The sequence below is a fragment of the Apus apus genome, chromosome 4 (genome assembly GCF_020740795.1).
Source record: "Apus apus isolate bApuApu2 chromosome 4, bApuApu2.pri.cur, whole genome shotgun sequence".
Lineage (NCBI taxonomy): Eukaryota > Metazoa > Chordata > Aves > Apodiformes > Apodidae > Apus > Apus apus.
This window is the reverse complement of record NC_067285.1, coordinates 20,463,544-20,478,874: the sequence shown is the minus strand read 5'-3', so window position 1 is coordinate 20,478,874 and position 15,331 is coordinate 20,463,544. Positions and strand designations below refer to the sequence as shown.

Here is a 15,331-nt window from a genome sequence, read left to right as displayed (position 1 = left end):
TCTAGACTGGCAATTCTAATGGAGTTCAACTCTAGATCAAAGACCCATTTTGATAATAGTTTTGCCAGCAGTCTGGCTGAAGCTATAGCTAGTTTTTCTGAACCTAAGATCTGAGGTTGGAAGAACCACATCTTCAGTGCATCCTATCTCCCATCTTCTGTCTCCTTTCTTGATAAAGGAGTAAGTATGGGTTTTGTCCACATAAGCAAGAGAATGGCAAGACCCATCCCTTATCAAAAGGACCATTGCAGTGAGCTTAATTAACTGCAGAAACATGGAGCATGTTACAATGTCTGATACTATCTTACATGTTCACTGGGTGTTTTCTTGGTTTGGCCGCATGTACTTGGTTGGTTTAAATGGCTTAGCACACTTTTTATATTTTGAAAAGCTATGTGTGTGTTGTGAGCCAACAGTTGTTGGCAGAGACTGTATGTCAGGGTTCATCACTCTTACTTTGAATCTTGTTGTTAAATAGCAGTAGGAGTAAGTCAATAATGCTTTTGGCCATAGTTTTCTTCTCTAACAGTAGAGCAGGGTAATTGGTCCTTCCAGAGGAGATACGGTGCTTTTTGTGGAAGGATTTGATCCTGTAATGTGTTTCCATTGTAGAATAAACTAGTGTTAGTGAGTTTTCAGCAAGCAGTTTCAAAATGTTCTGTATTGTTGTTGTTCTTGGAGACCTTATGGCTAGGTGGTTCAGTGACTCAGCTTGTATCAGGTAAGCCTTGTCCTTGTTTTTCTGCAAAGTGAATATGAGCTGAGGAGTTATCCAAGCATCATACACAGAATTGTTGTCTTTCCCGTAACCGGTTCTGAACAGTCTGCCCTAATTTGTTTTGAAAAGAAAACATCTCTTGCTGACTGATTGCCACCCCCTTTTCTTTCCTACAGTCTATTGAGAACCTGCCCACTGTTTTTGGAAGTAATCCCAAGGCCCATATTGCAGCAAAGACTGTGTTTCACTTGGCCCATCGCCATGGTGACATTCTGCGAGAAGGCTGGAAAAACATCATGGAGGCCATGCTACAGCTTTTCCGAGCAGAGCTGCTGCCCAAGGCCATGGTGGAGGTAAAAATAGCCAGTCTGTGGGTAATTGAAGAGTATGGGAGTGGGAACACGGCTTTCCACAGAACCAGTTCAAAGACAAGGAGACCTCTCTTGCAAAGGCCTGGCTTTGGTAAAGCATGTACAGAGCTAGAAAGCCTGCAAAGGGTGTAATGTTTAAGTTATCTGCAGGCTCTACCTTCTTTCATAGGGTTTCATTTTTCTTGTTTTATTTTTTGTTGGACTTGAAAAATTCCAGCATTCATTTTACTTGAACAGATTTTTACTATTGTGCAGAAGAGGGACATGCTTATAGGCATGAAATATTAGAGCACAGCATTGGTAGTGCCAGATGAGCGTGACACTTTACTGAAAGGGTGAGGGGGCAAAGAGCTGGGCTTGACTGCCTACCCACAAGTGATTGGTGTGGTGTTTCATCACTATGTGAAACTTTACGGTGTCAAATGGGAAGGCTACAAAGGACTAGACAACTGATCATCGTATACATGTTGTGGTCTGTCTTCCAGGTTGAAGACTTTGTTGATCCTAATGGCAAAATCTATTTGCAACGTGAGGAGACACCATCTAACCGGTGAGTGGTGCTAAAGTGGTTCTCCAGCTTTTTATGCCAAAGCCGGAGAATAATATGTTTCTTGTTTTCTCACTGATTTTGGTGTCTTCTGATTTGCAGTGGTGAATCCACAGTGCTGAGTTTTGTTAGCTGGCTAACCCTCAGTGGGACAGAGCAATCTGGTATGAGAGGGCCATCTACAGAGACACAGGAAGCAAAGCGGGTGGCTCTGGAGTGCATAAAGGTAACATGCAGGCTGTAAAGGAACCTGCTTTTGTTCTTTGTGACAGTACTATGTGGGTAACAGCAACAGAAGCTTAAAATGATGCATCCAGAGGACTTGGGAATGAAAAGAAACTACAGAGGAACATACCTGCATTGAGAGCTAAAGGGTCCTATGTGTCATCATGCACAAATGTAGTAACACAGGAAACCAGAAAGGATTATTCACAAGAGGCTGGGATCTGCCCTTGGCATCACAGTCCTATAATTGAAGACAAATTAATAAATTCACAAATGACTACTCCTTTCCAATACAGTGTTAAGGTGTATGGTGCCAACAAAATCTGAACTTGGGGTTTGAGCAGGATGTGGACAGAGGACTTATCTGTTAAAATCTGTCTAGCACACATCAGGTCTGTTAAAGGTAACAGATGTGAACTAGCCAGCAGGAGTTTTCCTCCAGGTAGTTGTGCAAAGCCACTATCTGTATCTTTCCTGGGAACAATCTGTGTTTCTGGAGGATCTGTTTGTATGCTTTCCCCATCCGCCAGATACACAAGTCCTCTTTTCTGTTTTTTTGCAGCAATGTGATCCTGAGAAGTTGATCACAGAAAGCAAATTCCTCCAACTTGAATCCCTCCAGGAGCTCATGAAGGTAAGAGAGATACTGGGCAAGGGGTTGAACTGGTAATGGAGCAAGTGTGCTATGCATGATCATAAATATGAGCTGTCTACTCATCTAGCTTCTCTGTCTCCACAGGAGGTCTTGGACCTATATGGGTTATGAAACCAATCATTAGTTCAACTGTTACATGTGACTTCTATGCTGGCAGCCACAATTGCTTTAGTACTTGAGGAAGACATTAAATTGTGGAATACATTCTAAAATCCTAGAGGAGATCATGATAAGTGCTTGAAAATATGCATCGTTCTGTGTAGGAGCTTAAAATTATGCTTTTTCATATTTTCTGGTGTACTGTGTGCATAATGAGGACATTCTAAAAGGCTACTTTAGAGGCAGGAGCTGTACAGAAATACTTCCCTGGTTCTGGTAGAGGCTTCTCAGGTTAGCGTGGAGTTTGAGACCACTCCAGGGTGTGGAAAGGATCTGGCTGCTGCTCACCACTTCCAAAAGCAAACAGTGCAGTGTGACCCTTGCAGGGGTGCTGTGTGGACTGGCAGTGTGTGCTGCCTAATTTCATGGCTTCTTAAAGTGCAAGTGCCTTTCTCTTCAGGCTGCTATAATTGCCATTGACTGGCTTCATCAATAGGGCACATGACACTATTGAGACTTGTGCTAAAACAAAGGAAAGGTTTATTTATCAAGGCTTGCTGTGAAGGTTTTGGAAGAATAGGTATCGAGTTTCAAAATAAGGATGGTAAGTGAGTGAACCCCAAAGAACAATACTTGAAACAGCCACAGCAGAACCTGCTGTTTGGATCACAGAAGGACCACTACGTTGCAGGCCCACATGGAGAACTGGTGACTCGGTTTTTGTGTGGCTTCTCAGCTCTGGGGGAGCATTTTGCTCTTATCCCTAGTACATCAGAAGTTCTCCCTTCATATGCAAGCTGATGGCTTGAGAGGAATAGTTCTAGTATTTATAGTCTGCCTAGGGTATGTTTGCCTTTTCTGTGCTTTGCATATTCTTAGCAAGAAGCTGCTGGCTTTCAGAATTCCTCTCCATCTGAGAGACTTTGTCAGTATTTAACATCTTTTAAGTTTGTGTTGCATCCTGCATAATAAAAAAAAAAATTAGAATTTCCCAAATATTTAGCTTGACCTCCATCCAGCGCATTTTTGATGGACTATGCATGACCTCACCAGACAGTGGTGTGCGGTTTTACCCAGATCCAAAGCATTCTGTTGATCCTCACTTGTTGGTCCCCCAGTTTGGGGGGCTTGTGATTCACAAACATTTCCTGGTATTTTTAGGCTCTAATCTCCGTGACTCCTGATGAGGAGACATACGATGAAGAGGATGCTGCATTCTGCTTAGAGATGCTTCTGAGGATTGTGCTAGAGAATAGGTATGACCTTGAACTACATTCCTGCTTTACTGCAGCTGATGCCTGGGTCCAGAGAATGAGTTCCTTATGTGCTTGCCAGCTGAAATAGCATGTAGCTGTTAATTTCAGGGCTTAGCAATTCCACTCTAGCATGTGCAAACAGAGGGGGTATTCTCCCATGAATTATTGCTTGATATCCTGAGATTTGGAGAACATAAGCAAAACTCTGGAGGGAAAATTCTCCCACCTGATTGATTCGCAAGTAATGAAGTAAATAAGAAATGTGATGGTTTTGTTGTGTCTATGTGTCTGTTCTTACATCTCCTGCCTGGAGTTTTGCACTGAAATGAAGAAATACTAGGTTGTCAGGAATTCTGGGAGAGATAGCTGGATCCCTCTTGTCTCATCTCCTTTCATCCTACCCTTTCCTTCCTCCTTGTTGTGGCTAGGGACCGTGTCACCTGTGTCTGGCAAACTGTCCGAGACCATCTCTACCATCTCTGTGTCCACGCCATGGAGTTCTGCTTCTTGGTGGAGAGGGCAGTGGTGGGGCTGCTGAGATTAGCGATTCGGCTCCTTCGTCGGGAAGAAATCAGCGCGCAGGTAAGGGATTCCTGGGGCTCTGTGACACCTGTCAACACAGGGAACCAATTGCTGTTGGATGGGCCCACATTTAACCTGTCTACTGTGGGTAACAACAAACAGCAGTTTTAAGTGGCTTTAAATCAACAAACGGGGACTTTGCTGGAGAATGCAGCATTAATAATAGGGTTTGAATGTCCGTCTCATTCTCTGACCAGGTTCTCCTCTCATTACGTATCCTGCTCATGATGAAGCCACATGTGCTGTCCAGAGTTAGCCATGAGGTTGCCTATGGCCTCCATGAACTCCTGAAAACCAATGCTGCCAACATTCACTCTGGGGATGACTGGTACACACTCTTCACCCTCTTGGAGTGTATTGGGTCGGGGGTGAAGCCACCTGCAGCCCTGCAGGTTACAGCAAGGACAGATAACGACACAGGTAAGACAGGCCAGCTTTTGCTAGGAAATCTGATGCCTGCCTGCCAGATAAGCAGCTGCTTCCTCAAGCTTTTCAATTAGCAAAGGGGACTGCAAGAAAACAGAGCTGATATTAAACTACATTAGCAAGATTAAAGACCAGCACCTGCTGTTCACTCCTACCCCATGGTCTTTCCCTGTCTCTACTCTGCCATCTCATCCTGCTCTGTGAGCAGCAGTCCAGGTGCTAGTCCCTGAGGGAGCAGTGGGAGGAAAACTGATATCTGTTGTAGCAGCTGTAGAAGGTCTTTGCTCTACCCAAGGAACATTTTCTGCTGGTTGTGGTTCTGGTGCCTTGGGTAATATAGCCTTAATCTTTCATCTGGGTTTGTAATATAAACTCAGCTGTTGGTCCTGTCATACTTACTCCTTTTGTGGGATTGAATTCTTTCTGTTCCCATTTTAAGGATCTCGTAAAGTTGTTCTTTCAAATTCTGTGTCTAAATCCATTTGTGTTCAGAGTGCCCAAACCATTCCCACAAGTCCAACCCACTATTTTCTACTTCTCTTAACTGTGTTAGAAAGATGGTCTTTTCAGCAAATGCTTCCTGCTTTGTTTTAGCCAGCTGGCAATGTATTTGAGGCTGACAGCTTCAGAGTTTTGAAGCAAACAGCAAGGAAAGACTTTTCCAGAGGCCTTAATTTTCCTCTTTGCTTTTCTATAACTTCCTTGCTAGATCCTGATGCTTTGTGGTAGACAGATTGGAAAAACCTCATTTTTCAAAACCCTTATGGCCTTAGCCTTCTGGGTTAATGCTGGGCTGTCTTCTCTTTTATTTTTCCTTCCCTGCTTCTGTCTTGGCTGATTGAAGAAACTACTTGACTGTGGCACCTTGCATATCAGAACATTAGTTCTCTTTACCTCCTGAAAATGTTCAGTGCACTGTGTTCACATCAAGTCTGTCTCTGCTAGTGAGTTTCTGGATGTTGTTGAATTATTGAAAAAAAATGATTTTTGCTTCTAAATAACATATCAGTGGCTTAAGTTTGGCCCTTGCAAAGATTTCTGTGCTTGAGATGTGTGAAATTTAAGGTTATTCAAAAGGTCAAGCAAGGTAGACGTGACAGGAGTGGAACATGCTACTGTGGGTTGCTGTTAATGAGAAAGACTTTACCAGTATTGGCGTGGAACAGAGTGACTCCAGAGGCCCTACACAAGTCCTGTCATTCCATGTTGTGCTTTTGGCATGGTCTTGGCTGAACCTACCACCTCCAGTAGTTCTTAAAGTGTATAGTACCTCTGATTCCTCCCCCAGGGTCAAAGTGCTGGACTTCCTGCCCCTTTTTAATCTACGGTCAGCCTGACAGATGCCATAGCAGGGGATGGAAAGCTCCTTCCCTCTGAGGGGGAAAACCAAACATACCTACAGGGGAGAAACTGTGTCGAAACTCTGTGTTTCCTACTGTCTCCTGTGCATGCTTCTGTCATAGCTCTTCTTCCTCTCACAGGCAGAGAGGCCTAGGCCCAGTTTCTTCCAGAGCCCACTGGTGATTCCTAGCTGATGCTGATATGACTAACCTGGATTGCTTCTCCCTTATTCACAGCTACTCTTCAAAGTTCTTAGTTTGGCTTTGATTTAAAAAACCCATGACTTTTGTCTTGAAGGTGCTCAGTCAGACAGTGAGGTCTCCTCCTCCTATCATCCAAGTGACATGAGCCTGGACCGTGGCTACACCTCTGATTCAGAGGTATACACAGACCATGGGAAGCCAGGCAAGATGCATCGCTCGGTGACAGATGTGGATGTCATGAACAGTGGCTGGCTAGTGGTGAGTAGCAATGGACTTCCCGTGCCTGAAGAAGACTACTCCTAGCATGGTTGTGGGCAGAGGGTGTGATAGGGAGAACACTAAGACAGCAGGAAAAGCTGACAGTGTAAAAAGGACAGGGAAGAGATGCAGGTGGAAAGGACAAAGCTTGGAGGCAAATTAGGAAGAAAGGGAACTGGATCCTACAGACATGTTACCTGCTGTCTTCAAAAGAAAGACCCTTTCAGGATGTGCATGAGGTGCCACTTGTTATGCTACCCTCTGATGCTACCCTCTTGCTGTACTCTGCAGGTGGGGAAAGATGACATTGACACCTCCAGATCCACTGCTGGTCTCAGCAGGCTGGGGCCATCTCCTCTCGTCAACCAGTACAGCCTGACCGTGGGGCTGGATTTGGGCCCGCATGACACAAAGTCTCTCATGAAGTGTGTGGAGTCCCTGTCCTTCATCGTGCGAGATGCTGCCCATGTTACACCTGAGAACTTTGAGCTTTGTGTCAAAACCATCCGCATCTTTGTGGAGGCGAGCTTGAATGGGGGTAAGATGGCCCTTGGTTTGACAATCAGGATTGGGCTTGGGGTGGTCTGTCAGCAAGAAGTGCAGTGTACTGTCAGGGAACAAGTCCCCAGCCCCCAGAAAATTATCTGCTGTGAGAAAAGTGCCCTGGATCCTGCTGGCAGCAGGAACCTTATTCTTAGTCCTTTCTCTGAGATGAAGGGGAGGTCTGGAGCTGATGTGGAGGCAGCAGTATCAGCTATTGCTGAAGGCTGTTTCTGAGGGGTGCTGGGTACTTTTTTAAGCAAGTAGTTGTCATTTCACAGGACAGGGCCCTCTGCTGGTGATATCAAAAGGTGGCTGATGGACGTGTTGAAAGGCAGAAAATGTTGTGATGGAGTGTGTATATAATATGTTGCTGCCTTTCACTTTCTAGGCTACAAGTCCCAGGAGAAGAGGGGGAAGAGCCACAGGTATGACAGTAAATCCAGTCGGTTAAAAAAAAAGCCAAAGGAGAGCTCCACACGGCGATCACGGGCCTTGAGCCAGCACCAGGCACACACACATAGTGATGAGGACGAGGATGAGAGCATCCCTGCCAGCTACCACACTGTGTCTTTACAGGTTAGTCAGGACGTAAGTATAGCAAGGATTTCCTCCTCTCCTTTCCCATTCTCAACGCCATGCTAGGGAATCACTGGGATTTTTCATAGGCTGAGAGGAGGTTGCATCCTGGGTCAGTAGGCACTGGATGGCCGAGGGTGGCTCTGGCAGCAGTATGTGGTTCTGCAGTGAACCAGGAAGACTGCAATTTGGACAGGCAAAAGCAGAATAGGAGTGGAGAGAGAAGTCCTCTGAAAAGAAGGAGGGTGGAATCTGAAGCTGTGAGTCACTATAGTAAGATGGATGTGGATCAAGGGCATTTGGAGACATGAGGTTCATGTAGGATTAGTGTGGAATCCAACAGGGCATCTGAGCTTGTGGGGAGGGAAAAGTCCTGTGGGCTTCAAGTACAGAGGACTGGGACGAGGGAATCATTTCTCTCTCCAGCTGGTACTGCAAAGGTGCGAAGGCACAGCCCTGCTGGCTGCCAGGTTGTTGGACTTCAATTCAATAGTAAAGTGACTTGAATGCTGTCTTCTGAGGTAGCTTTGTATGTGCTTCATGCCTTTTGCTTGGGGGGGGGGGGGGGGAAGAAAAAGATTGCAGAGAGTTATCCCTGGACATCATAGCTGAATCACTGGGTTTCTCTCTCTGCCTGGGAGAGTCAGTGCTCTGTGCCAGCAAAAGCTCCATTCTTGCTCCTGGCACGATTGAGATGCTGTTCCTCAGAGGTGGGGTTGACATGGCTACTGAACTGACGAATCTTGCTGAAGATGCCTGGCACTTCACCACTTAGGGAAGGCACAGAGAGCAAGGCCTGACACCATGTATGTATATACATGGTTATGTACACACAGGAAGCAGGCTTGAGCAGCTTTTTAGCATTGGTTTGGGGAAGAGCAGAGACCAGGGCTGCTTCAAAAATTTAGATCCTGTGTGTTGCTTAACGCGATGCTTGACTTGCAGCTCCTGGACCTCATGCACACCTTGCACACACGAGCAGCCACCATCTACAACTCCTGGGCAGAGGAGCAACGCCATCTGGAGACAGCAGGGAGGAAGATAGAAGCTGATTCCCGAACACTCTGGTCCAACTGCTGGTGTCCTTTGCTACAGGGTAAAGACATCCCCTTGTGATAAGAGAGAGAAGAGACACTTCTAGAATAATGGCAGCACTCAGGAAGTTGAGGAGCCAAGAACTAACTGCAGAAAGCAGGCAGAGGTTGATTTTTAGGGTCTGTTGTAATTGAAAAAGAACTTGGATCAAATCCAGAAAGGTATCTTTGTCGTGTGTTAGCTGCCAGCTTGCTTATAGACCTGAGAGTAGATTCCCAGTCTGTGGCATGGAAAAAGCATTATTTATTTATTTATTTCCCTCAGAGAGCTTTTGATCTTCATTCTACTTTTCACACTAGACTGGGGAAGTAGGGATGTGACACTTTCCCTGTGGGATTTGTTCTGAATTCCTGTCTTGCAGGTATTGCCTGGCTGTGCTGTGATGCCCGACGCCCGGTACGGATGCAGGCACTCACTTACTTGCAGCGGGCCCTCCTGGTACATGACCTGCAGGCCCTGGATGCCCTGGAATGGGAGTCCTGCTTCAACAAGGTAACCTTCAGGCTGGGCTGGGTTGGGCATGTAGGCAGGACAGCATTGTGATGAAGAGCAAAGCCCTGTGGGAGTGGCAGCAGTCTTCTTGAGCAGCTTGTTTACCAGAACAAACAAGGCGTTCCCTACTCTGATCCTCTGAAAAGTTCTTCTCTGCTTAGGCTTCTGACTGAGCCTCTTGGAATATCAAAATTATATTCACTTCCCATTGCTTCTTCTGTAGTCTGTGCCTTGAAGCCACCAGTCCCAAAAGCCAGCTGCTTCCTGTAAGGCTGTGCAAATCTCAGTCATGATCAGTCATTTTTCAGCTCTGAAATATCAATGTATCTGATCCAACAGGTGCTATTCCCTCTGCTAACCAAGCTACTTGAGAACATCAGCCCCGCTGATGTTGGTGGAATGGAAGAAACCAGGATGAGAGCCTCAACACTACTCTCCAAGGTATTCATGCATCTGCTGCCTGAAAGCTCAGGGTAAACCATGTACCTCAAGAAGACCAAAGTGTTTGCTGCATTAGCTTCTCAGCATCTCTGATCTGGATGGGTGTCAGTTTGCTAGTTTGACTATTTCCAGTGCTGAGCTTCTCCACCACCTTCTGCTGTTTAGATGTGCCTTCTTTCCAGAACTGTCTCTGTGATCCTGGGCTTTGGAAAAGTTGTCAGGAAGGAGTTTTTGACTAGGAAGGATGGAGAGACAAATATTACACCCAACATTAGTTGAAGACAGTCTGTTCTAGTGGTGATGCATGTCACAAGCTGATAGTACTGGCTTAAAGCAGAGCATATGGAAGGGCTGGAAGACGTGGTGATGCAGACTGCAGTGGCCTCATGCAAAGGAGGCAAGATCCACTTCTCTACACAGGCAGCTCAGAAGAGTGGAGGCCTCTGTCATCCTCAGGCTGGGTGTGTGCATGCTCCCAGTCAGCCACAAGGAGGGGGAATTCCAGATTGTCATGACTGGCTTGTCAAACTAAGCAGCAGCCCTAATACTATTTGTTGACCGCAGTTGTGGTTTTTTTTCTAGGTGTTCCTACAGCATCTCTCCCCACTGCTCTCACTGACCACCTTTGCTGCCCTGTGGCTCACAATCCTGGACTTTATGGACAAATACATGCATGCTGGCTCCAGCGACTTACTGGTAGGGTGGTGAGAGTGCTGCCACAATGCTTTTAACAAGCATTCATCAGTTTTCACCTTCTAAACTTGAAAGGTGCTTTGTTTTGTTGTTTTAACCTTTTAATCCTTCCAAAACCACTTCGTCCCATGGTCTCTCCCCTTGATGTCTGTTTCCAAGGTAGCCCATCAGCTGTTTTGAGCTTTTGTTCATTGCCGTATGTCCATTCTCTGTATCCTGAGGAGTGTCTCTGATTACAGCTGGAGGCCATCCCAGAGTCTCTGAAGAATATGCTGCTTGTAATGGATACAGCTGGGATATTCCACAGTGCTGACTCACGGACGGGATACTCAGATCTCTGGGAGATCACCTGGGAGCGGATTGACTGTTTCTTACCTAGGCTGCGGGATGAGCTCTTCAAACAGACAGTCATCCAAGGTACAGGGGGCTGAGAAACCTCAAAGAAACAGGTCTTGGACCCAGTGCTTGCGCTTTGTCCAGTACCCAGCTGCCATAGTGCCTGGATGTTGATGACATGATAGATGCAGGATGCTGTGGAGCTTGGTGCAAGGAGAGCAAACTGAGGATGGGTGAAAGGACTGAGCAAACTGGTGTGTGGGCTCACTGATGGTTTTGTTTTCCTAGATCCTGTCCCCAGCATACCAATGGAGCAGCAGCATCAGAAATCAATAGTGTCTGCCTTGCCCCCTTCTCCTGCAGGGGATGTGAGACCAGCCACCCACCTGGCTCCTTTGGAGAAGCCCTGTGAACTAGCTGCCAGTGGTGAGTCCCATTTTCTGCTTTCTGGAATCGGCTTCCTGGCATGGTGGTGTGGATCTGCTTTTCTTGGGTTTAGTATCAACTCCAGTGGCCAGGCCTCTGGTGTTGTGGAACTGTTGTACTTCCAAATGGATAGGTTCTGACCTTTTTGCTGAGGTTATTGGGGTTGGCAGAGGGTGGGGTAGAATGCTTGTGATAGCACCTGCTCCTCAGGGCCTCATATGAAGGTATGTGGAAGGGGCAAGCCTGAAAAGGCCCCTGAGTTGACCTTCAGCCCTACCTAACTTTGATCAGAAAGGTGACTTTGTCAGGGCCTGTGTAAGGATGTATTTTGTTTCTTCCTTCTTCCAGAGTTGGAGAGAGCCACTGTACCTGCCTCACCCACCATCAGCACCTCTGCCTCTCCTTCTTTCCCAGCATCAGCTCCAACAAAGACAAGCCCCGTTACAGACATGCCTCCTACAACAGCGCAGCCGCCACTCATCCTGCAGCCACTTGCCTCTCCCCTGCAGGTTGGGGTGCCACCTATGACTCTGCCAATCATTCTCAACCCAGCCCTAATTGAAGCCACCTCTCCTGTTCCCCTCTTAGCTACTCCACGGCCCACTGACCCCATGACAACGTCTGAAGTCAATTAGTTTGGGGGTGTCTGAGAATGTCTGCTGAGGAAGCTCTGTGGGTGGAGGATGCTGGCCAAATGTTCTCTGGTAGTGGGCATGTTTTTTTTAAAAGATGATGCTAACCTGAGCAGAAAGGCTGCTGCCACAATTCCCCTGGAGCATATCACATTCTGCTCCCTGCCTGGGGCAACCACCTAGAAATCTGCCTAGAAATCCCTGTCTTCTTGGAGGGGTGCCTGGTTCCACTGACCAGTCTCCTTCCTGCCTTCACAATCTCAGGGGCCAGGCAATGCCCACACCCAGCAGCCTGGGACCAAGCTGCCACCAGTTCATCTGGTGAAGGGGGAAAACTCTTGGATGTCACACTAGAGAGGGGCTGTAGTACAGGACTGCCTCTCAGATTATTCAGTTCAGTCCCTGGATGATTCCCCAGCCATTCCCTAGCTTTCCTGCCCATGCTTCTGGTTGCACAGTTTTGTTTGGGTTCAGCAGATTGAGAATTTTCTGTAGAAATATGGATTGCTTACCATGCAGCTCCCAGCTTGCTATGTAGGGCTTCTTGTCTGCTGTAGCTACATGCTTTCCTTCTTCAACATGGGTCACAGCAATTCCCGTGCCAGATCAGGAGTTGGGAGCAGGGAAGCCTGGTAGGGGCCAGCACTGCTTTCCTCCTTCCTGTAAATGAAATAAGGCTTTCTGGTTGGATGGATCAAATTCAGAAGGCTCTGCCTAGATGAGCAGATGAGAAGGAAATTCAGAGTCCTGTGAGCTGAGAGCAGAGCCCTATGGCCATGTCTCAAACAGGGCTTGGGGACCCACTCCCCTGGCATGCACAACAGTGCTGTGTTGTCCACCACTCCCTACATTGGCCTCTTAGTGTCGAGCCCCATTCCTTATAAAAACATCCTCTTCAGCTAGAGATGTGGGGATCTGTGGCATCTGCTGACAAATGCCCAGCAAGTCTGCTGGGCTTTCTTTTGGCAACTGCAGAAATTGCACCCTTCTGCATCTTTTAATTGTTGGAAGCCCACCTCTTCCACCTAAAATGCACCTACAGCTGAGGACCTGGTAGTCATTCTTGTGCTTCTGCCTTGCAGCAAGGATGTCCTGTGCTTCCACCCCCTCATGCCTGGAGCAGAGCTGGCTGCCTGGCAAGCACTGCATCTCTGTTCTTCCTCTCGGTTAGTTGGCTACATTCTTAATAATATCGATCTTGGAAATCCCAGTGGTGACTGGGAGGGACGTGGGCATGACTCCAACCCAGTGTATACTGGTACTGAGAGGAACCTATGGCTGTGGTGGGAGCACAACCAGTGTACATATAGAGTAAATGGCTAAAAATCCAATGGACTTTTTACAGTGTAATAAATACATCCTGTAAATGAATGCTTCAGTGTTGCACTCCTTTTCTGTCGTGGTTCTGTGGCTCAGAGCTTTGGGAAGAATGGAGTTTACTTGTCAAGGTGCTGTGCCCATCTGCCAGCCCCCTGGCTCCATATACCAGGATCCTCCAACAGTTGGTTCTGTCTGCAGGGAGCACAGAGGGACTTGCCCTGAGAAATGGTCAGCTTGTGGGGAGGCTCAGTGGAGGTCAGCTGCCAAGAGGCTAAGCTGAAATTTTTCCCGTCATGGGCAAAGCAGAGCTGTAACAGCTAGATTGCTCTTGCTTCTGACAACAGCTTAGTGTTGGCTGTAAAATTTCTAGTGTGATGTTGGTGTGTGCTCAGGCACCGCCAGGACTGAGGGCAGAGACTAGGGCTGAGGAGCAGGTGCCCTGCAGCAACTTGGCACACAGCCAGGACACAGACATCAGTGGCAGGCTCCCTGACTTTGGAGAAAGGAACATTTTCTGTCTGATGAAGAAGAAATCCTTGTTTCCACTGACAGGATTCAGACTTGGAGGGGGCATGAGAGATCCTGGGCTCCTGCAGGGCTAATGCCTGCCATGGATATGGACAACCACACATAATTCCTTCCTGGTATTTTCTGCTTTGTCTTGTGGCAAGATCCATGTGGTGCCACAGTGTCCTTAGAGCTGCGTGGGGCACCAGTGCCTCCCCTATCACAAGGACTCCAAGAGGCTCCTACAGGATTGGTAAGGGGTTTAAAAACTTAGTTTGAATTGCATGGCCGAAGGTCTAAATATTGCGTAATGGAGAAGTAATGCACATATTAGGAATGTCTTGTTAGTAAATCCTGTTTCCCTTATCCCTTCCACCATTCCTGGAATGTTTTCACTGCTGCAGCCTTCTATTCCTCACCTTCTTCTGCTTCCAGATTGTGTCCTTCCAGCCCTTAGATGTGTTCATTCATGTGTTTGAATCCATGTTGCTGCCCATGGCTCTTCTGTATCTCTGTCTTGTATTTCCAAGCCTTCACTTCTATTTACAGCTCTGTTTTTCTGAGCTGTCTCCAAAATGCTTGCTGAAACCTTTAGATTGTTAACTCTTTGTGAATGATTGCTCAATTGTCAAGTGCCCTGATGTCAGCACTACTGCCCTCTGATCCCCAGACAGTCCTTTCACTTCCTGGAGTGGTGTCAGCTAATGGCAAAGCCTAGATTTCCTGCTGCCTTCAGTAGTTGTTGGGGGGTTCTGTGTTTTAAACTGTGTTTGCAAACCCAGTTTCTACTGAGAGCATTGCATTTTAATTCAGACAATTGTGGTGCAAAGCAAAAGCCACCAAGGAAAACCGCAGGAAGCTGGACTGGAATGGAAAGAATGTTGACTGGAGAGACAGAATTGCAATTTAAACAGTTTTCACTAGACTGTAAATAGGAATGGGCTGGAAAACCAGAAAGAATGTCTTTGAACATTGTTTGGATTTTGCAATAACAAGGTTTCATGTGTTAAAGAGAAAAAATAACAGGGAAAGGAGATCAGAATCAACTGACAGGTAGCATGTGCTGTGATACCTATTTTTATCAAGAAATCCCTTAACTCTATTTGTAACTTAAATTACATAAATGACAGTTCACAACACTAGCCTTCATGTTTATCCCTGCATGTAGTTTTTCTAGTCTTGGGCTTCTTTCTCATGTTTATAGGTCTGACTCACTGTTTTCCAGAGGAGGCTGGACAGACATCCCCATAGTTTGGCTTATGTACCTCTTCTCTTCCCATTTACATTAAGAACTTTCACCACTGAGACCAAATAGAAGTAAGTAGTGGGATTTAGTGTGTGTCAGTAGGAAAAGTGGACTTGGTGTTTTGCTCATTGGTGTGAAGCTTCCTTGTGGGAGAAAGCCCTACTGAAAGATAAGCCCTGGCTGCAAAACATAATGTTGGCACTGAAACTTGTGAAACCAAAGCAAAGCTGCTTTTGGATTCAATTTTTAAATTGAATCTGAGCATACTTAGGAGACCTGGTCTGTAGGAAATATTTCCATGAAGCTTCTTCCAACAGTGAGCTGGCTTTTTTAGAAGTTACCA

At 46.6% G+C, this 15,331-nt stretch overlaps 1 protein-coding gene across 5 annotated transcripts in view; it reads left to right on the top strand.

Annotated features, from left to right (window-relative positions):
* GBF1 (golgi brefeldin A resistant guanine nucleotide exchange factor 1) overlaps positions 1–13,286 on the top strand; it is a 106,405-nt gene extending 93,119 nt beyond the window's left edge. For 4 of the 5 annotated variants that reach the window (XM_051617562.1, XM_051617561.1, XM_051617558.1 and 1 more), the window contains 17 exons: positions 895–1,071; positions 1,575–1,639; positions 1,739–1,862; positions 2,424–2,495; positions 3,777–3,871; positions 4,300–4,453; positions 4,651–4,873; positions 6,518–6,681; positions 6,973–7,219; positions 7,613–7,812; positions 8,746–8,896; positions 9,257–9,387; positions 9,727–9,828; positions 10,411–10,524; positions 10,761–10,938; positions 11,146–11,283; positions 11,632–13,286. In XM_051617562.1, the coding sequence (XP_051473522.1) occupies positions 895–1,071; positions 1,575–1,639; positions 1,739–1,862; positions 2,424–2,495; positions 3,777–3,871; positions 4,300–4,453; positions 4,651–4,873; positions 6,518–6,681; positions 6,973–7,219; positions 7,613–7,812; positions 8,746–8,896; positions 9,257–9,387; positions 9,727–9,828; positions 10,411–10,524; positions 10,761–10,938; positions 11,146–11,283; positions 11,632–11,918 (2,622 nt within the window). In that variant the 3' untranslated portion in view covers positions 11,919–13,286. The remainder of the gene's footprint in view (positions 1–894; positions 1,072–1,574; positions 1,640–1,738; positions 1,863–2,423; positions 2,496–3,776; positions 3,872–4,299; positions 4,454–4,650; positions 4,874–6,517; positions 6,682–6,972; positions 7,220–7,612; positions 7,813–8,745; positions 8,897–9,256; positions 9,388–9,726; positions 9,829–10,410; positions 10,525–10,760; positions 10,939–11,145; positions 11,284–11,631) is intronic. The other variant, XM_051617560.1, reaches the window with a different exon arrangement.
* Positions 13,287–15,331: the final 2,045 nt, after the last annotated feature.